At 38.4% G+C, this 21,551-nt stretch overlaps 1 protein-coding gene across 4 annotated transcripts in view; it reads left to right on the top strand.

Annotated features, from left to right (window-relative positions):
• LOC132341545 (transducin-like enhancer protein 4) overlaps window positions 1-17,447 on the top strand; it is a 97,706-nt gene extending 80,259 nt beyond the window's left edge. For 3 of the 4 annotated variants that reach the window (XM_059873193.1, XM_059873191.1, XM_059873190.1), the window contains 12 exons: window positions 3,266-3,385; window positions 3,949-4,002; window positions 5,024-5,176; window positions 6,360-6,492; window positions 6,766-6,959; window positions 7,150-7,226; window positions 10,313-10,562; window positions 11,645-11,892; window positions 12,780-12,927; window positions 13,559-13,709; window positions 14,030-14,106; window positions 15,720-17,447. In XM_059873193.1, the coding sequence (XP_059729176.1) occupies window positions 3,266-3,385; window positions 3,949-4,002; window positions 5,024-5,176; window positions 6,360-6,492; window positions 6,766-6,959; window positions 7,150-7,226; window positions 10,313-10,562; window positions 11,645-11,892; window positions 12,780-12,927; window positions 13,559-13,709; window positions 14,030-14,106; window positions 15,720-15,827 (1,713 nt within the window). In that variant the 3' untranslated portion in view covers window positions 15,828-17,447. The remainder of the gene's footprint in view (window positions 1-3,265; window positions 3,386-3,948; window positions 4,003-5,023; window positions 5,177-6,359; window positions 6,493-6,765; window positions 6,960-7,149; window positions 7,227-10,312; window positions 10,563-11,644; window positions 11,893-12,779; window positions 12,928-13,558; window positions 13,710-14,029; window positions 14,107-15,719) is intronic. The other variant, XM_059873192.1, reaches the window with a different exon arrangement.
• The last annotated feature ends 4,104 nt before the right edge of the window (window positions 17,448-21,551 follow it).

Here is a 21,551-nt window from a genome sequence, read left to right as displayed (position 1 = left end):
GATATAATTATTACATGTAAGCAAACTCAGCATTGTTTAATAGGAAAATGCTACTCTTCTAGTAGACTCATGCATTTTATTGAAGAAAACAGCAGTGTAAAAAGACTTCATTTCTCTATAAATTTTAATAGTTACTAAAACAAGGACTCTGGCCCATTAAGTTACAGCCTGCCAAGTCATAGTGCTGAATCACTTAATTTCTCTAAGTAACTATCCTATTCCAACTTCTTAAAGGCAGCTGTTAGGAGACCACTATGTTTTAATCATGGAACAAGGCAGAGTCTATCAGGTGAGCTGTGTGTTTTGATGGGCTTTTCTTTTACTATCTGCAAATGTAAGGACCTCTCTTGGAGTTTGTGGACTGGCACACTCAGGAACCAAGGTGTGGGTAGGTACAGGATTATTTGCAGGAATCTGATGTCAGTGGAAACCATGAGAGGACATTGTTGTATCCCAGTATTTCTTAATGAAGGTAGGTCTTTATAAGTGCTTATAGACTGAAAAGCTGTTACAAACAATAGAGGGAACCCTGTATGACTAATACTGTTGTCTCTCACCCAGTGAATATAGTAGCCATTAGGTCCATAGGAAGATCTAGACCATAGCTCGTTGTCTATGTATGGACATATCTTTATTACTTAGCATAAGAGATAAACTTAGATCTGTCAGCAAAAGTACCAGAGATCCATCCCATGAAGTCGCTGATTTTAATGTGGCAGGTGCATTTCATGTTGAAGGGAAAGGAAGGTGGTTCTGCAGGGGTATTGGTGCAAGGAAAGGGGTGTGACAGTTAAAAGTGGGAGTGTTTAGATTTGGTCTGTAGTAATTGACTCGTGAGGCAAAAAAATAATGTCACTCCTAGCACACTGGCCTAATTTCAGATTGGTGAAGGAGGTTCTGCCTGCTATCAGAAGGTGAGTTGTCTCCATTTTTTCTGCTAATGTCAGGTAAGAATGCTGCAGGAGGATCCTTTTATATTGGTATAAGGTCAGATCCATCAGGCAATAAAACCATTATCAGTGTTCATTGCCCCAATGCCCAATGTGATGCTCATCCTTTAATGTGCTAGTGATAATTAGCTACTTTATCTTTCTAGTAGGGATCTTCAATTTATTACTTTATTAAGTAGTGAAATCAAAGATTAAAATGGTATCTATAGCACATAGCTAACCAGATTGTGAAAAATGGAACTGTATCGTTTCAGATTTATGAAAATAAATATTTCTATTTAAATAAGTGCAGTAGTTTAATTCTTTAGACACCACTTTAATTTGTAGTTTATTGGTGATTATTTTTCTTCGTTTTAAAGCAAATTGCTTTTTGTAGGGTGAAGTTGAGAAATAATGAATTGAATTCACATTACAAGCTACCGCCTTCCAAATTCTAAATGAATACAAATGTAATAGGAGCTTCGTGTAAAAATCTTTTGCAAAAGGCTATGCTGTATCATTGCAGAAACAAATACATTTTTCAAGTAATCAGTTCATTTAATGTTGTGTTTCTACTTGGCTTTTATTTTAAGGGCTTCTGTACCCTGGCACTACTGTCTCCAAATGTCTTAACATGTGTTGTCGCTTCAGAGCAAAAAAATAACTTTGTTAGTTTGTGTTATTTGCTATAATCGTTGATTAATGGTCTGCTTTAAAACTAAATTAGTATTTTAAGATGTATTTGCACAGTATGGGAAAGGCACGGGCTGTGCCTTCAACACTAGCTTTGTTCTAAAATTTTTATTTCCACTCAATGTTCTTAGAGGGTAATTAACAATTACCAGTCCAAAATATGGAAGATTTTTGCAAATTCTACCACTCATTAATCTGAGCTGCTGTTCTGAAGAACTGTAAATTTCAGGAAAATGGAGAGGATGACCTGTGTTCCAGTAGGTAGTAACATTCTCTTATGTGACTTGGACAATAACCACCGTTTAATTTCTGTGTTTTAAGTTTTCCTAATCCTTACCAGGAGCTTGTGATATAATAAGGAAAAGAGGAAATTCTATGATAGTGATGAAACAGAAGTTACTCAATATAAATGCTAATTTCTTGGTTTGTATTCATGTTAATAGCTGCACTGAAAACCCCAAAACCAAATTGCTACGTAGTACAGTTCTATGTGGAAAAACAACTATCTGTCATGCATGGAGGAAAAAACCCCAAACAAGTGTTTCTGGATGAATGGGAGGATCTAAAATCCATCAGTCAGGACTTTTTTGGTTGTTCCTCACCACCCCAGTAAAAAAAGGAGGACGGAGATGGAAACAGTCAGCAGGATTTCAACTGACAACTATTTTCATCTCCATTGCTGTCATTTCCAATTCTGCAAAAAGCCTGAACACATCCTTACTTATGTAGTGCAACCACTGACTTCAGAGTGAGATAAAGTTTAGTGCATGCTTAAATGCTTTCTTGAACTAGGGCCAAAACTGCTGCTGCTACTAAAATCGGTCCCAGAGGGAACGTTGCATCTTTCACTGCTTCCTTTTTTGTACACGAAGATACAGACTTCACAAAGACTTGGAAATATGGTAGAATTTGATAAATGTTGCCTGCCTTGTTTAACGGAGTAGAGTGGAGTTGTTGGATGATAGTGCATAAAGTACACATTATCTTCCTTTCTCTCCTGTCCAAATGTGTGCTCTTTAGCAATCATTACTAGGTGAGCACTGTAGAATAGCAAGAGAATCACTGTGCCAGTCTGTGTTTTGTTTCTGTCTGCTGCAGGCATAGCCTGTAATTGTAAAAGGCAGCAAAATAAAATGAGTTAAGGTATCTTCTCCTGTTCTTGCCTGCTCCAAAAATGTTCAGAGGCTTGCTTCTTTCTTTGGTAGAAACCTTCATTCAAATGTTTGCTGAAGTGTGACTTGCCTTGAGCCTCTTTGTTCTTTTTGATTTACACAGGCAAACACACACACATGTGCAAACACACACCCCTCTTCTGGGACTATTGACTTAACCCTGTGTATTTGTAGAGGAAACAAACCAAAACAAGGCCGGTGCACAGTATTCATAAAATTCATCCCATTGGCAGTGCAGATAGCCACAATGATCTGTCAGTTGATCACCTGTTTCTCTCTCTTGCAATACATAGTGCAGTTTTTGATATGAGACACTTGCTGGGTAGCAGTCACTGGTTAAAACCCAACGTGCTGTCTGTGAGAACTGCTCCAGATCATGCTATCAGCGTAAGATATATTGAGGGGTGGTGACAAATGAACCCTGTAGTGAATGAGGGCCTGATGATGCTTTTTTCTCTTTTTGGATTGCAGAGCTCTTCTGTATCTCCCTCAGCCAGTTTCAGAACAGCAGAAAAGCACAGAAATTCAACAGATTATTCTTCAGATAGTAAAAAACAGAAAACAGAAGAGAAGGAAATAGCAGCTCGTTATGTGAGTAGATTGTCTACATTGTGCATTATTGAACTTCAGTGTTCTTGTGTAGTTTCACCTGATTTTTGCTGCATAACTAATTTTAAAATAAGAGTCAAATTTTAACTGGTTTTTGCTGCTTACTTCTAGTGTCTCTGCTGGATTAAACACTTTGGTGCATATGATTGGTACTGTTTTTAACAATATATATACAAAGCACCTGGAAGTTTTGTGACAATAGTGCTGAGCTTTAGTTAGGCTGGGACTTGTTCATAAAGTCTATCTTGACTCCACTTCATAGTGCAGTGCCACTTTGGATGAAGATTTTCACCCCATCTCCTTCTCCACCAATATGAAGACTGGCAAGACTGCTGTAGTTGTGGCAGCCTGCTAAGCAGAAGCCCTGTAGATGACTGAAATTTAATTGTATTGCCACATAATTTAATTGTATTACCACATAAAGTTTGGTAAAAGTGAATGTTGCACTGCAGATTTGTGGGCAGATTTCCTTTGTTTTCATAGTTATTAAAAGACACTAGGATAAGAAATAAATTTTTTTAACACATTGTGATTTGTCATTGCAGGACAGCGATGGTGAAAAGAGCGATGACAACTTGGTAGTTGATGTTTCCAATGAGGTATACACAATGGTGTTTTTGACCTTACAGAAATGGTGGTGAGGGTATCTTCTCTGGTTTCTGTGCATATTGGTTTTACGAATAGGATTATAGCATTTGAACTTGAAATGCCTGACAGAATCCAGTTGTATGCTCTTTCTTTAGAATACAAATCAGATCTGAAGCATTTACTTCTAAAGAGTTGTAAGTACTTGTACAAAGCTTGTAAGAGTGTCTGTCTTTCACTTTGTCCATGACTCCACGTGTGAACCTTATCAAGTCTGCCAAATGCATCAAATCTTTTTAATCTTTAACTTGAAGAAAGAGATTTACTTGCGTATTTCAACATCCATAGATTTTTGGCATTATTTTTCATGGTTTAATGTCATCAAATTTTAGGAGTTTTTAAAAAAAAACAAATTATCCTTCATTATCCCTCTCAATTTTATGATTTTATCAGTTAAATCAATTAAAAATGGAAGAAACGTGTCACTTCCTGTGACAGATCTTCATTCCAAATTGAGATGATGCCTTGAGAGGCTGCCTAGAACAGAGGTTAGACAGAGTTCAAGGAATAAAGTAGATATTTATTAAAAGGCCTTCAAAGGATACATCTTAGGGAGTACAAGAGCCTGGCCAAGGCTACACCCAAGATGGACCCAAGATGGAAAACTGGTCACGAGTTTTAACACTTTTATAAGTTTTGGTACATTTACATATTAGGATGAATTGTCCAATTACAGCTTCAGGTTATGGAGTCCCATCCTCCCTGACTGCTCTCCTCAATTTGCTGTTGTTGACACTTTTTGGGCCTGAGGCTGCAACGGTGTCCTTGGTTCTCGGGCTGGAAAAGGATTGTTTTGTCTGACTAAACTGTGAGGAGAACTTGCTAACACTTTATATGAAGTTCAGAGTTGTATACTAATGCAGTACTGAATCTGGAAAATATGAAAGCTAAACTTAAGGCATCAGAGGACTGCTCAAGACAAGAACTAGTGCCTAGTATGAAGTTTTTATGCTAACCCATATTCCTGATATTTAGGATCCTTCATCTCCCCGTGGGAGCCCAGCACACTCTCCACGGGAAAATGGCTTGGACAAGACTCGACTGCTGAAAAAAGATGCACCAATTAGTCCGGCATCTATTGCATCCTCTAGCAGTACTCCTTCCTCCAAATCCAAAGAACTTAGCCTTGTAAGTGCTACAAAATGCTTCTGACCCCTAATCATAGTCTGAAATGCATGCTTACGGGATTTCTGTCTGGACACAGTTTGTATTTCCACAGCTGTCAATAAAGTACTGTGAAGCATCAATTTAGTATTAGTTTAATTTATCTTTTCAAGGGATTCTAATAGAAAGTCCACAGTCTTTTTTTGGTATAGGAAGAGGTTATTTTCACTGGTGATGTGAGTAGATGATAGATGTGGTGTTCTGAGAGATATTTTTCTCCGCCCCCATATGAAGAACTGTTATTCTGAGAATAAATAAAAGTACACAGGGGTTTCTTGAGCTGTTTTCCTGTGCTGTGGTTTATAGCAAATTCAGTTCCCTGCTTGGATGTGATTTGGTTGTTAGCTTTGTTTGAATTACCAGGCTATATACAACAACAATAATTTTTATTTTCTATCTAAAAAGTAATCTGTCATTTACAAGAGCCTTCCTTGACTTGCATCGCAAATCAAAATGCAAAAGAAAAGAGCTGCCTGCAAGGGGTGTTCTTTCCTTTCCTGTTTGTGGCCACAGTTAATCACCTACCTGAGCTGCACAGTAATTCCCCCCCTGGTTCTTCACAGGGCAGGGTATGCAATTATTTAAAGAAATAAAATAAGTAAAAAGGAAGCTTAAGGTGAATATAGTGCTCAGGAACAGTGATGGAATGACAGGTTCAGGCCTGGGAATCAGTGGTGTGTCTGATGAACGAGCCTGTCACAAGAGGAGCACTGCACAGTTCCTGACTTTATACCCATCACTGTCTTCATCCTGTGTTTCTAGCACCACACTTGGGTATGAATAGTTGGTCAGTTTGGGGATTTTTTTCCTACTCTTCTTGTCCATCCCTCACATAAAATTATAATCGGAGCAGGTCCATGAGCATAGTGAGACGACTGACTGATTTCACATATGTTGCCAATTGTCAGAGGGAAATGATTTTCAGTCATTTACCTCATTCTGAATCATACAGATTGTCCTGGTGAGAAAAGCAGTGAAGGCTGTACGTAATTTTCAAAGCCATTCTGTCTTTTCCAGTGTCTTTGCATCTTCTTTTCATTGCCAGGGACTGTTCAAATCCAAACCCAGAAGCTAAATATCACTAATCACTAGGTATAAAGACAAAATCATTTACAAACTGCCTTCCTTTTTTCTTCTTGGTGATTAGAATGAGAAATCTACCACTCCTGTGTCTAAATCAAATACCCCAACTCCACGGACTGATGCTCCAACTCCAGGCAACAATTCCACTCCCGGACTGAGGCCAGTGCCCGGCAAACCCCCAGGTGTGGACCCAATAGGTTAGTGTCCATATATTTCGGTGGTGTGAAACAGTCTGACCTTGTCAGACTCCCTTTAAATCTGTAATGACAAGTCAGTCCAGTACAGATGCTTAAACTAGGTGCTGAGCTGGTTCTTCAGCACTGTAATGCAGTGTTATGTGGCTTTCCTTGGCTGACTGACTGGTTGGTTTGGGTTATTTTTGGGTTTTTTTGCAGTTTTCCAAACTCATGTTTCATGTGACAGCTCTAGAATGCCTCTGTGACTTCTCACTTTCCCCCCTCTTCTTATAGCTTCAGGTTTAAGGACACCTATGGCAGTACCGTGTCCTTATCCTACTCCATTTGGTATCGTGCCACATGCTGGTATGAACGGGGAGCTGACCAGCCCTGGAGCTGCCTATGCTGGTCTACACAATATTTCCCCTCAAATGAGTGCAGCAGCTGCTGCAGCAGCAGCAGCAGCAGCTTACGGGCGATCTCCAGTGGTAAGTGTTTGCTGTTAGTGCATTTAGTTTTGAGAGCTGTTTATATTAAATATAAGACCTGTGGGGTTAACTCTAGTTCACTCATTTTGTGGTTTGGGGAGTATGCTATGGAGGGCATGAATTAAGCAGTCTTCCTTTGCCTAACTCTTACTTTAATACACCTTTTTGTTTTGCTTGGGGAAAACTACAGGTTGGTTTTGATCCACATCATCACATGCGAGTCCCAGGCATCCCTCCTAATCTCACAGGCATCCCAGGAGGAAAACCGTGAGTATCAAACATTCAGCTTTAAAAGTCAATCATCTGTTAGAAGTCATGTTCCCTTGCTGGTTGGAATTCCCCTTAGCTACTGAAAACTATTGTGTGAATAGAAATAAGTACAGCTATTCAGCAAGAGCAGGGGAATCACTGTGTAATCTTAAAGTTGTGTTTGTGAATTTGTTTTGAAGACTAATAGCAGTTGACATGGACTGGGTGATACAAAGTAAAGGAGACAGAAATAAATGGAAAAAGGAGATGAACTTCAAATCTGACTGGTTGGTTGTTTATGGAAATGCAAGCTGGAATGAGATCTCAGCTTTCCATCTCTACTGTACTCTGCTTCTCAGTTTAAAAAAATTATTTCTTTGTTCACAAAAGCCTTGCAATTACTTGCAAGCTTAGCAGCTGTGTGCAGAAAAAGGAATACTAAAACATTTTGTTTGATTGAAAATACTGGAAAGAATTATTTTATGATAATATTCAGATTCATCCTTGATGGAACTGACCGGTATAATGTGACCTGCTGTACCAGGCTTTTCAAGTTGTGTGCCTAGGAAGAAAGATTACAAAGAACTGTCAGCTCACATTCCTCTTGAGGTAGAGAGGAGAAATGCTAAGTAAAGCAGCTATACAAACTGGGATCATATTGATCCAGATTTTCTTCAAGTTCATCCAGTTCTCATTCCTTCTCCTTGTGGGAGACTCTGACCAGTTCATACTGGAAAGTTTGATGGTCACGGGGTGTTGGTGCCAGTCCTTCTCAAGCTCTTTTACCTGTGAATGCCTTTGCGTAGGAGTGGCTGGGGTTGGCCATACGCCTGGCTTTGTGTGAGTAAATGCATACCCTTACCTGCCAGTGAGCTTGCAGACACACAGGATTAACACATACGGGGACAGGTGGTCGGTCTGGTGCCCGTAACTCCTTGTGTACACACGTCACACAAAACATGAGCCAGGTCCAGGTCTCTCAGGTGTCACACAATGGTAACCACCTTAATGTGCTTTTCCTGCTAGTTGTGCCACACTGTTGGGTGATTGCATAAGGCAGGTATGGAAATTGGTGTACAGCAGCTTGCAGACCGGCTGCTTGCATTAAGATTTCTGTGGGGCACAGGTCTTCATCCTTTATATACAGTGGGCTCTAAGAAATGTATTGATGTAATGTTCAAATGCTCACTGGATTTAAGTTCATCCCTGATGCAGTCAGTCACCTGGAAAGAAGTGTCTCTGGATCTACTAGACTTTGCTTGCTGTGGTGAGAGAAATGGTAGTTGCAGGGGTTCAGAGACCTCCCTGCTCACATTTTTCTTCTGTTAAAATTGAGAGGAATAAAACATTAGGCAAACTGAAATCAAATCGCTTCAAGTCTGGTTTATCTCCAAGATTTTTAAATGTTGTTGCTTTGTTGATGTCTATTTAAACATTTAAATATAACTGTCATTTGTCTACTAGAAGATTTGAAACTTTTACAACCTGTGGTTCTTTCAGCATGGTTGTATTGACTTTCCTCTGCCTTGAGTGTGATAGTTATCACATCTTCCAGGATTGTTATTTTCTCATCTACTCCATTTTTACCTTAGAGGGAAATTTTTGTAAATTCTCTGCACTGGTGAGTGTCCTGAAATGAAGTGGGCAGCATGTGGTACATTTGGGATCTGGCCCCTAATAACTCTCTTTTCACTTTGGTATTGTATCAACTCCTGAGTATTTTACAGTATATAAATACTGAAAGATAGTAAATAAATAGGAAAGACAGCTAATGCATTTTGTCCCTCTGAAAATTATTGATCTAGTGCATTACAAATCTTAAATGACAAATTCAGTAGTTTAATTGTGAATGCTGCCTTCTTTAGTCACTTTGAAGTGTCAATTGAGGAGGTAAACTTACAAAGTATTCTCATAAACAATTTCTTTGTGCGATCTTCTCATCCTACTGTTGTGACAATGGATTTTTCCTGCGCATTATGATGATTTTTTAGGTCTAAGAAAATTAAAGCATTAAGCATACCTTGATATGTATAGGTAAACCCTCTTAAAAATTTTGTGCTCTTGTAATAGATGTGATGTATCAGGTAGCATCTCAGAACAAGGCAATTTCACAACCTAACTGTTCTCCCTGGAAAATACTTGGAGATAAAGCTGTTGATAGGTTATTCACAGGTGGCATAAGTGGCAATCACAGAACAGATTCTTTCTCAGTGAGAAGCCTGATTTTGGCAAAAGAAATTGGTATCTGTAGCAGTTGTGTTGAGTCTACAAAAAAAAAAACTCAAAAAACCCAAACCCAAAACAACCTACAAAACAAAAAATTCCATTGCAGTGCACTTCAGCTGGTCTGTCATGTCAGCTGTCAGCAACCATGCCTTGAGGACTTAACTCCTCAGTGTTGTTGGAAGTTTCACTGCATCCTTAGGTACAGTGCTGAGTAGTTTTGCTCAAGGGGCCTGGGGCCCAGAGTACATTCAGGACAGATTGGCAGCAGTTCAGCTGAAGCTGCCACATAAGAGTCAGTAAAGCGAGCAGCCAAATGTCCCCTGGCACGCAGCTACCCACCATGCTCTGGCAGCAACCAGCCAACTATTTCTGTCTTCCAGAGGGCCCTGACCCTACCTCCCTTCCCTTCTCTGCATGCTGTGATATCCCCATCCAAAGTTAAGAGTGGTGTCATATAGCCTCACTCATGCCAGAAATCATCATAATGTGAGTTGTAAAAGCTCATTTGATTGGTGCTTGACTTTCCACATTAAAAGCTGAGCACCCATGTTTGTGCTTGGAGGGCCATGCTGCAGATAAATAGATGCTTTTTCCTTATGTTATTAAAATACCTGATATTTTTCCAGTTGAGTAAAGCATGGTGCTAATAACACCAAGGTCATGTGTTCAGTCCCCATATGGCCATTCACTTAAGGGTCAGACCCAATGATCCTTGAGGGTCCCTTCCAGCTCAGAATATTCTGTGAAATATCTGTGAAAAAATTGAGCTGAGGGCACAACCTGAATGCCTGCAGGGGAAGCACGTCTTTGATTCTGTTTTCGTAAACAGCCTTGAAGTAAAACTCTTTAAACCATCCCCTTAATTTTTTTCCCTTCAGAGCATACTCATTTCATGTAAGTGCAGATGGTCAGATGCAGCCAGTTCCTTTCCCTCCTGATGCCCTCATCGGCCCAGGAATCCCTCGCCATGCCCGTCAGATCAACACCCTGAACCACGGCGAAGTTGTGTGTGCAGTTACCATCAGCAACCCCACGAGACACGTGTACACGGGTGGGAAGGGGTGTGTCAAGGTTTGGGACATCAGCCACCCTGGCAACAAGAGCCCTGTCTCTCAACTGGACTGCCTGGTAGGTGAACAGCAGCCTACGACACTGAAAGAAGAGAGGACGTTGTGTTAAGATTGCAGTGATACCACTAAGACGTAAAGGGCAAGTGGGTGTTTGATTTCTATCACGGTATCACAAGTCGGTATTGCGTCTGTAATTTTGTTGTTTCTATTAGAACTGAGATTGAAGTTTGTTCCTCACCATACTTGTGGGTTTTTTCCCCTGCAAAGAATCAAAACATTTTTAATATCCTAAAAATGTGGTGGGAGGAAAGATCAAAGACAGCACAGCAAATATTGTTAATAAACTTTGACATTTGCTGGCAATCTTACAGCTTGTTGATACCCGATCACGCTAAAAATTGCTGTCTTGCAGCTGTATTCTCTGAGAATATTTGGGGATTGTGTCACGTATTTTGTATCTGTGTATGTGTACAAATGCATTGACCTGTCTTAATCTGGCAATTAAAAATATCCATGAGTGTTATTCACAAATTATTTGAATGTGCTAACAAGATGAACTATTGTTAGCAGCTTTTCTCTTGCCATTTACCAGTTCTTGCTAAGATGTTGCCGTTTGTTACAGAGGCAGTAAAATGAGAACTGTGCAGCACATGTAGACTTATAATGAATTGCTACACAAGTTGCTACACAAATGAGGAAAATTGCCCAAATATTTTCCTCTGACATGTAGATGGTGGCAGCGAGTCTCACTGGAATGGGAAGGGGGAAAGTGTGCAGGGAATTTGGTACTCCCCCATGCTGAGAGGTTAATGTGCTGAAATAAACAGAGTATGAAAATACAACTTTCTATGCCAGCTGTCAAATTCAGCTATCCTGAATTGTTTTGGGCTGGGTTCAGGTCTTTGCATTTTGATGCTAATTAAGATTAAATATCTCTCACTTCTGAATTTTGTAGATCAAGTTGAAGTACTTCCCTAATGTCATGTAATTTTCTGGCGTTAATACACTTTATCATTGTCATAAGTATAAATGGCTCATTAAAACCAGGAGGGAATACAATACTTTTATGGATTTCTGCTCTCATGTTAATGCTGTTTTCTTTCCTCATGAGTAATCTCTTGATGGCTTCTGTCTCCACAGAACAGAGACAACTACATCCGTTCCTGCAGATTGCTCCCTGACGGCCGCACCCTGATTGTTGGCGGGGAAGCCAGCACGTTATCCATTTGGGACCTGGCAGCTCCAACTCCTCGCATCAAAGCAGAGCTGACATCTTCTGCTCCAGCTTGCTATGCCCTAGCTATCAGCCCTGACTCCAAGGTCTGCTTCTCTTGCTGTAGCGATGGCAACATTGCAGTGTGGGATCTGCATAACCAGACTTTAGTAAGGTAGGTCAGCCAAATTGGATCATCAGGTTGTGGAGAATTATTTAGGCACAGCCGTAAATGTGCTTTTGCATATGTATTCTCTTTTCTCCACACATAGATGCTTCCAGTATTTTGTTGTTCAGCATAGCCATGGTAATACCTTGACAAAAGTCTGTAGGATTATTTACAGGTTTTGAGAGTTCCATAGTTCCAGGCTTTTGATCAGCCCATAACTGTAATTCCCTAAATATCAATTGATATCAGTACTGCTGTAGATTCCTTGAACAAATGGTTTTCTCTGTTTCCATGTGAAATGCTGTTCTCACGCTAATTTCTTTAATCAGAGATCAAGCAATATGTCTTGGGTAAAGATATGTGAAAATTACTGCACTGCAGACTTAGCCCTTCAGGAGTAAGGATTGGTGCTCAGCACTGATAGACAGTATGTTAAGAGCGGGTCACACAGAGCTTCTTTGTGCACTGCACTGTGTATATGTTGTTACACATAATATCAGTGTTGCATGTAAGTCAAGCTTTTATTATCTGATGTTACCATTTACACTGCTCTTTCTTTTTTTTTTTTAACTTCAGTGATCTGCACATTTTTCTTAAACTAAGGTAATTTTGCTGATCATGCTACAGTCTTCTGGGGGGAATGACTATTTTGAGTAGCAGGTATCACAGTGCTGGCAGCAAAGATTTCCAGAGTACCTGACTCTTAAAGTGTTCTTTTTGAAATCACATTAGCTGTCTGGCCTGATTGCATCATCAATTCATCAAAAAACTCACATGATTGTCCCAGCGTTTGTATTCATCTGGGATTGCTTTTGGAATTTAAGTTACAGCTCAGGGACTAAAAAAAGGTATTTGTATTTTTGCTCAAAATGCTGATCTTTTAATATTTTCAGGCAATTCCAGGGCCACACAGATGGAGCGAGCTGTATTGACATTTCTAATGATGGCACCAAATTATGGACAGGAGGTTTGGACAATACAGTCAGATCCTGGGATCTCAGAGAAGGGAGACAGCTACAGCAACATGACTTCACATCACAGGTTCAGTCTCAGAACCTTTGGCATGTCAACAAAATTTTCTTATGGTTTATTAAAACAAGGAAGCACTTTTTAATTTTTTTCCTCCTTCATGAGCAAAAAAAGCGGTCTCAAAGATAATTCCAAAGAATTTTTCAGTTAGTCTCGTATTCCATACTCTCGTTTTTGGTTTTTTGTTTTTTTTTCCTTATGGCAGCTAAATGTCTATCTGGATTATGACTTTGACAGATTAGTACCTCTCCCATGGGAGTAACGGAGACTCAGTTTTATACAACAAGTGCCAGATTAAAATGTTCCTCTCTGCAATCTGTTCCCATTTCTGTAGATTCAAGTTCAAAATTATTTTACAAAAATATTTTTAAATGCTGTCAGATAAGCTTTGACATTAACTTTTGTAGTTTGATTCAGTACTTCACTATTGCAGTTTTAATAACATTTAATAGCTTAGTTTTGCAGCTGTGTTTGCATGAACTAATTTATCTTGATTACTGTAGTAATTGGATTATCATATTTTAAAAAATGCAGTAGACCAAAAATGTGAGTTTTCATAGTGCTAACAGTGTAGCAAGGGTCAGTTTTGAATATCTCAAGCTCTTTCCTTTACTGATTGAAGCATGTGCTATGCTAATTACAGATCTTCTCACTGGGCTATTGTCCAACTGGTGAGTGGTTGGCAGTAGGAATGGAGAACAGCAATGTCGAGGTGCTGCATGTTACTAAGCCGGACAAGTATCAACTGCATCTTCATGAGAGCTGTGTGTTGTCACTCAAGTTTGCTCACTGTGGTAAGCAAATCATTCTAAATCAGTTTTTTCCTTCATGAAAATTGATTCAAGGCTACCTTTATATGAAAGTGTGATATAGTTGTTAAACTATGGAGTATAGTTTAAAATTCAGTATTAAATTTAAGTATTAAGTTTATTATAAAACTCTCTCTGCTTTTTTCTATGTGCTGCTTGTTTAGTGATGGAGCATCGTAGTGCAACCAGATGAAAATGTTACTGTTCTTTGGATATGTGTGAATGCTTTGTTATGATCATCTGTTTCTGGAGGTGTATTCCTTGAAAACAAAATGCAGCAATAACATTTAAACAATCTGTTGCAGGCAAATGGTTTGTAAGCACTGGAAAAGATAATCTTCTTAATGCTTGGAGAACACCTTATGGAGCCAGTATATTCCAGGTAATAATCTCCTAGAAGCTATTTTCCACAGAGATTACAGTGCAGTAGACCTGCACAACTTAGGGTGTGTCAGTAGTTTAAGGAGTTTTCAGGTGGAAATGTAGCTAATTACTGTAGTCCTTAAAGAGTTTGTTTGTAACTCTTAGGGAAAGAAATGGTTTTGTCCTTTCTACTATTTCGCTAATTCAGCTCTTACAGTAAAGTAGCCCTTTAATCTAAAATTGGTCTTAATACCCTTCTTTCTCACCTTCCTCTGCATATTGGTGGAATGCAATACCCCAGTCATGTTGTTAGGTGAACTGAAGGTCCAAAATGTAGCTAAACCAGTGGAAGTCATTTTCAATATGTGTGTTTTTCTTGGATGAGGTGTGTTGATGGATTGGTCCAGGAGGCTCCTGAGCTGAAAACTGAAGCGATATGGAGGGGCCCACTGAAATGTAACTGGAAGCTGTAGCCTGTCTATAGTCCCTCTGTGCCCAGTTTTAATGGCATTTCAGTGCCACTATAGGAAAGTGGGATTTTTGGCCTTTCTTTTATTCTTTCACCTGCAGTTACCTCTAGGTTGGGAATATTTTTATTAAATTTAACTGTTAACTGGCTGTAGTTTAAATTACTAGTCTCAAATGTACAGATGCCTGCCAGGTCTCCACTTTTGGAGACAGTGCTGTTTACCTTGACATGAGAAAGGTAGGGTCTACGTTTTCCTAGTAGAGGCTATTAATTTCTAATCATCCTGACAATAGCACATCCCTCTTAAAAATGATCTTAAAAACTCCAGTACAGCTTTCTTACTGAGGTGTAAATAAGGAAACTTCTAGTGCAGTGAACCGAGGTGTCTTTGCCAAAACACAGCGTGATTGGAAAGTGTTTGGCTCTCGTGGTAAAAGGCAGAAAATTATGTGGACATATATCATGTAAAGAAAACAGGCACTGTGAAACAGCAAGGTGAATGTGGCAATGCATACGCTTCATCTTAGAACAGACAGCAAAGCCAGAAGAGACAGAGCTACTGTAACCTGCTGTATCCTGTGTCCCATCCAGCTCCGACACACCTGTTGTGTATCCCGTTCCACCACAGTGTCTTTTCCTACCTGTGTCCTCTCTGATAATGTAAATTCCTTTGTGCAAAGCTTTTGTTTTCTTGTGTTGGGGAAGCAGTGAGAGGAGATAGTTATTTCTGTGGAGTGTCTTTGTTTCATACCTGTGGGTAGGTAGGGCTTTGAAGTGTTTCTCTGTGTGAATTTCTTGTTTACAACAAAAGAAATGGGAAGAAGATGAGTTTTCATTCATTTTTATGCAAATGGAATGCATAAAATATTAATAAATGCTCATTCCTTGTAAAGTATATAGAAAGGACTACTTCTATTTGTTTGATTGATAGATTACCTGTAGGTCCATGATATTCACTTCCCTTTCTACCACTGCTTTATTTTAAAATGGATCTTTCTGTGGAACCAAAATATTTTTAAAAATTTTGCCACTATGGTACTGATACTTTAATGAGCTTTTCATGTATTCCCTATCTATAAATTCTTCCAATTAATCTTCAAGCCCTTCAGGATTGAGGAATTGGAAAGATGTAATTTTCTTTTTCCTTTTCTTTTTTCTTGTAGTCCAAAGAATCCTCATCTGTGCTTAGCTGTGATATCTCTGTGGATGACAAATACATTGTCACTGGCTCTGGGGACAAGAAAGCTACAGTCTATGAAGTTATTTATTAGAGACAAATCTGAATGCAGACAGAACTCCTTCTCCTAGCACTTTGCTGTATATTCCTTTTTTTTTTCTTTTCCTTTCTAAACTGAAAACTTAAATGCTCATCACGGTTGTAGAATTTATTTTTACCTTCTTAACTTGCTATTGATTTGTGAATGTTCATTAAGAAGTTGTGATACCAAATTGTCAGATATCTACTTGGAAGAAGATGGAATAAGCATACATAACGGTGACCTTGATTCTTTAATTATGTATTATAGCTGTAATGTATTTATTTTGTTTAAAGAACGCTTTCTAACAATGAACTGACTAAATAAAGCTGTCTGGCCCGGCTTTAGTTTGAAAAATGCATCATATACTTGTGTTTTTGCAGGTGGATAAATTGGGGATCTTGGAGAAGGATGTTCAGGAGATACTTAAAATTACACTAAATAGACTTGTAGTTTCTATTTAAAAAAATAAACTTTGTTATATTTTTTAGTCCTGTTCTTGGATGAGACCTCTAAGTGTTATTACAGTATAATTATTTGGTGGGAAGATGCTGTATCTTAACTATTTTAGACAGTCTTGGAAACTTAGGAAATTGCAAACTGTAGCCAGTGATCTACATGCCTGTGATGAATGGCAAATTCAGTTCACATCTAAATTAAATTCACTTTAAGTAAGAATGTGCTAATTTATATATTTGCAATGTTAATATAGCATCTTGTGTACAGATTTGTTCTCAATGCTTTTCTGTTGATAAACATAAATCATTTTGGTGTCAAGCTAGGTTTTTTAATATAAACACCTCTCTTTGTTATATTGTAGAGAGTACAATAAGTTGCCTCAAAGAATCACCTTTGTTACTTCTGGAAACTTTTGCAATGTTTCCTTGAAAATGGGGATATGTGTCTTTGGGCAATTTTTCAATTACAAGAGATTATGAAAAATATTTGATATGTTCTTTGGAAACTGCACTGAAATAAGAATGGATGCCTACCAATATACAAACCACAAAAGCAATGACCTCTGAGGTAGGATTTACAAGAGTACTCATTCCGACATACAAAAAGGAATGGATTCTCATTGGGATAAGGACTTGCTTTGTTCGCCAGCAGTTCAATCCAAGTCTTGATTGGATGTCCCTAAGACGGACGCAGACTGAGCCATTGTGCCAGAGACAACGTGTTATCTTTTTATGTTGTTGTTGTTGCTGTTAAACTATGATCTGTGACTTTTTTTTTTTTTTTTTGAATGCTTTAAAAAAAATCTTTAAATCTGTGGATCTGCTGATGTACAGTGCCTTTGCTGCTATGGATCAAAATCAAGAGACCCGTGTAGATAAATCTTATTGTATAAGTAGAAAATTACTTAATTTCATACTAGAAATGGATTGATGCTGCAAGTTAAAATGGACTGTTTATTGAAGTTCCAAATGTGGTAGCAAAAAATGGTGTCTTAAGTGCTTAGTGTTTGATGTCATTAACAGTTTCGTAATACTCTACATTGTAGAAAGATTTTGATACTAAACTGTGTCATTGTACATAGTTCTAATGCATTGTATTGACCACCAGTACTTCTATAATGGTAGACTATTGTTTGTGCATTCAGACTTTTAAGCATTAAACATAAGTAACTTCTAAGATGCATTTTTCCTTTTTTTTTTTCCTCCTCCCTCATTGTCGTGCTTGTGATAATCTCAGTCACACCTTCTGCGGTTCAGTCATGGAACATACCACTACAGATACTTGCGGTTTTGCCACTGAAACACAGTGGCAAAAAATGTAGAGTTTCAGTTGAGACAGAGAGACCTATGAATTTACAGTTTCTCAGGTTATCTGACTGCACTGATTCTGAACACTTGGAGGCATCAAACTTCGTCTGTCTCCTAAGAGTTTGCCTCTTCCCAGTTTTGTGGTTTCCTATCTGACATATTTATCCCATACCTCGGGAGAGAGTGAACTTGAGGACCATTACTACTCACGTGCCCAGTAAGTATGTGGAGCTCAGTAAGATTTGGGAGGGGTGTTGCCCTGTAGCATCACACCAGGGTTTCCTCATCCAGATATAAAGTCTGTTCATGCTCACAGACTTCTCTCACTGATGTTTGGGTTTAGATCAAGGATAAGGGCCAGCTTCCATGAAATTAATGAACACAAGTTAAAGTGGTCTAGGGCAAATTAATCAATATACTGCTGGGAGGCTGACAGAGGGAGGAGTGAAGCTGTCTGTAACAGGAAGAAAAGGAAATGGAAAAAATCCAAAGAAAAGTTTGAATTTTTTTGTTCTGTAACCCATTTCTGAAATGGTGCTGTGCAGGGTTGCAATCCCCGAGCATGCAAGCCTTTCATGATGTGCCAGCCTATGGTGACTGCTGGTACATGAACCCAGGCTTAGAAATATTTTGGGTTTTCTTGAAATGTCAAAACAAGATGTAGGTTGACAAAATCGTTTCCTTGTACTCTGAGTGATTAGGTAGTACTTGTTTATGGAGGAGAATGTTGAGGGGAGTTTCTCTGAGAGCTATCAGTTCTGTAGAGTTAACAGTGTTTTTCAGATTTCCCCTAGGATAATGTAAGGTTTCACTTATACTAAGGTTCTGTGCTACTTAATACAGTAATGCTCCATAAAAGTAAACATGGTACAGATACCTTCTGTTAATATTTACTCTTGTCTGAAGAAACAGATTTTACTGGTTATAAACATATTGGAGACACCTTGTCTTTTCAAAGCCATTCAAAAATATAAAAGGCTAGGGTATACACCACTTACTAAAAAGAGAGAAGCCACCTGCTTAATGTTTGGAGAGGATGTTGTATTTTTATATAGTAGTTCAGGCATGAGATTACATAAAGCATCTAATACAAAACATTCCTTTAAAAAGAATAAAACATTGCTTACACCTGAATTTGTAACAGTGCTAGTTTTGACAGCAAAGTAATATACTGCTGAAGCAGCCTGCCGTATATCTGCTTAATAATGTTTGTATTGATGGCTTGTAAACAGTGTAGGAATCAAATACTTTAATCCAGGATTACTGCAGTTAAATGTGTAATCATCCTGATTTTTTCCCCTTCAGGGCTGAGTGCAAGTGAGAGATGGTACACAGCTACTTTCTGTTTTTCTGTTATGCATACATAGGGTCACCTTCCTTTTTCATTCATTAGTGTTGTTTGCAACTGCACAGCAGTTCCATGTTAAGTGTTTTGATGCAGATGTGTTTCGTGCCACAAACTTGTGGCAAACACATTCCAAAGAGGGTACAACCATCTCTTTCTCTATTCTTCCCTTCTCAATTCTTATTTAGTATGGTGATTGATTAAGAAAGACATTTCTTTTTAATTTTTATATCTTTTCTGACTGGCCAGTATAGGTACACTCAAAGGAAGCACTTCCTATCAAACAGTGTTTTCTAAAGATACGCAATTTTAAATTATATTTCTCTGTTTTTAGCCAAAAGTGATTTCTCCTATTTCTTAAGCTGCTCCATTACATAAAAAGAAAATAAAATTTACTTTACCAGCCATGATTTTCATGTATGAGGGATTTTAAGTCTGTACTGAAATAGTTTAAATTGGATTTTGTGTATTGCATTGAATTCTGGCAGCTGAAGCACATATAAAATTCCTTCTTCCTGAAATGTTGATGGGTGTGTGGGAGAAACAGGAAGGTAGCTATGCAGGTTTACATATGCCTGGACAGTATTCTACAAAAACGTGCTAGGTCCTTGGCACAAATAAATACTTCTTCTGTTACTACCCTATTTATTTCTGATTATTCCATCTGAAATCCTGATGTGACTAACTTCTCAAGGATTTGTGTTGTGAAAGAAAATTAAAATAAATAAAAATATAAAACAAAATAGAAAAAATAAAATACCATTTCTGTATGTGCAGGAGTCAAGAAATTTAAAGCAGAACTTGTTCTGCAGTGTTTCTCATTGACGTTGAATACACTACCTCTTTATGGCACCAAATTAACACTGCATACAGCAATAAAAGAACATTTTAAAACATCAAATATGGCTACGGCAAAGACTGCCGCTTCAAATTTTTCAGAGCAAATGCACTCTGAATAGCTCATCCAAAGAGCTGCTCTCACATGGTATGTAGGAGGATAGCTGCCTTCAGTACTGCAGAGCTTTTCCGATGCTGAGGTTTTGCAGTGACCACAGTGGTGTTGATGAGGGTTGAGCAGTTTGGGCTTGATGTGCAGCCAGCCAGTTCTGCCATATATTTACATGAGAATCCCCTTCCCAGACATAGCAGGAGATGAATCCTGGAGTGATGTGCTTTAGAAGATCATCTCTGACAAGCTCTTAAATAATGCACCTGCCACGTCTGCTTTTGGACCAAGAGTTACTGAACATAGCCCTTGAGATTTCACGTTTCTTCCAGTATTTGGACTACAGCGTTTCCACTGCACAGCAAGAAATTTTTATGTCAAAACCAATAAATGTTCTTACTCTTACCAAATGATTTTCTGTCCCAGTTACAAGGAAACAGTATTATAGTGTCTTTTTTTATTATTAAAAATGGTGTAGTCTGACATTTACAACATGTCCATAAACATGCCATGGAGTGCAAAGAAGCTCTTCTGTGGGGTCACTTTGACTCACGTGGTTATGTTCAAAAAACATTGCAGAAATAAATCTTTCCTTGTTTTGGGAGAGATTAACCTGTCATATCATATGCACAGTGTACACATTTAGGGGAAGGACTGTCTAGTGGTTTCTTTTGCATCTGTGGTTTGGATTTAGCTGATTACCCCAGAATGCTAAAAAGCATCTGAAGGGTAAAATCAGTAAGTACAAATATTTAAGGATTTAAAAAACAATTCTGCTGTTCTACAGTAATTATATTGACCCAAACTGTCTTTTAAAGTCATATCAAGGTAAGCATCTGTATTACACTTTCTTTTCATATTCAAATAAAAGAAGGGGTGGAGGAATTTTAAGATAATCTTTACCTTTCAATCAAATCTGTCTTTAAAAAATACCCCAATGCTAGTGCTTGAAGAAGTAATTTTCTTCAGTTATTGTCATTATACTTGAAGAATTTTATAACAAATGTGCTGTAGCACAATTTACAGTAATGCCAGAAATTAGAATAGGTGATACAGCTGCTATTAAAAGTTAGGGTTTAGAGAATGCTATTAACATTGGGGGAAAACAGTTTGATTTGGTGGTCAAAGGTGTTACCTCATTTCCTGAGCAAAAGCAATATGTAATTTTAGCTTCATGTTTTAATCTGCTGTCTTTGCAGTATGGCTTAGAGGTTCATCTTCAAGGGGTTTCTGTCTTGATTTTTTTTACTGTAATTTAGGACATATTTGATGAAAAATGGTAATGGTTATTAAGGACAACTCTGGTCCCAGGACCATGGGCAAGAGGTGGAATGTGGAATTGGTTACTCTGCTTCTGATCCCAGCCTGTGCTCTGTGCTGCCTGACACCTAGTGAAATGATTTGCATGAGCCCAGTGTAAAATGTTTTTATGTTCTTCTTCACAAAAGGCATTATCTAAAGGCTAGCTATCCATTATTTTTAAAAATATGTCACAGCTGTATTGAAATATAGGGATATTTTCTGTTGGGAAAAGAACAAGGAGAACCTCTGGGGAATCAAGCATTTCAACTCTTTATCAAGCACTGTAAATGTGCAAATGAGGCACTCGCACTGCTGTGTTATAAACTGTCAGTCTTCTGCTAAAGTGGGAAGAAAAAATATATGATACAAAGATAATAGAC

The sequence above is a fragment of the Haemorhous mexicanus genome, chromosome Z (genome assembly GCF_027477595.1).
Source record: "Haemorhous mexicanus isolate bHaeMex1 chromosome Z, bHaeMex1.pri, whole genome shotgun sequence".
In the NCBI taxonomy this organism is placed as follows: domain Eukaryota; kingdom Metazoa; phylum Chordata; class Aves; order Passeriformes; family Fringillidae; genus Haemorhous; species Haemorhous mexicanus.
The sequence above is the reverse complement of the archived record's forward strand: the minus strand, read 5'-3'. Positions and strand labels throughout refer to the sequence as shown.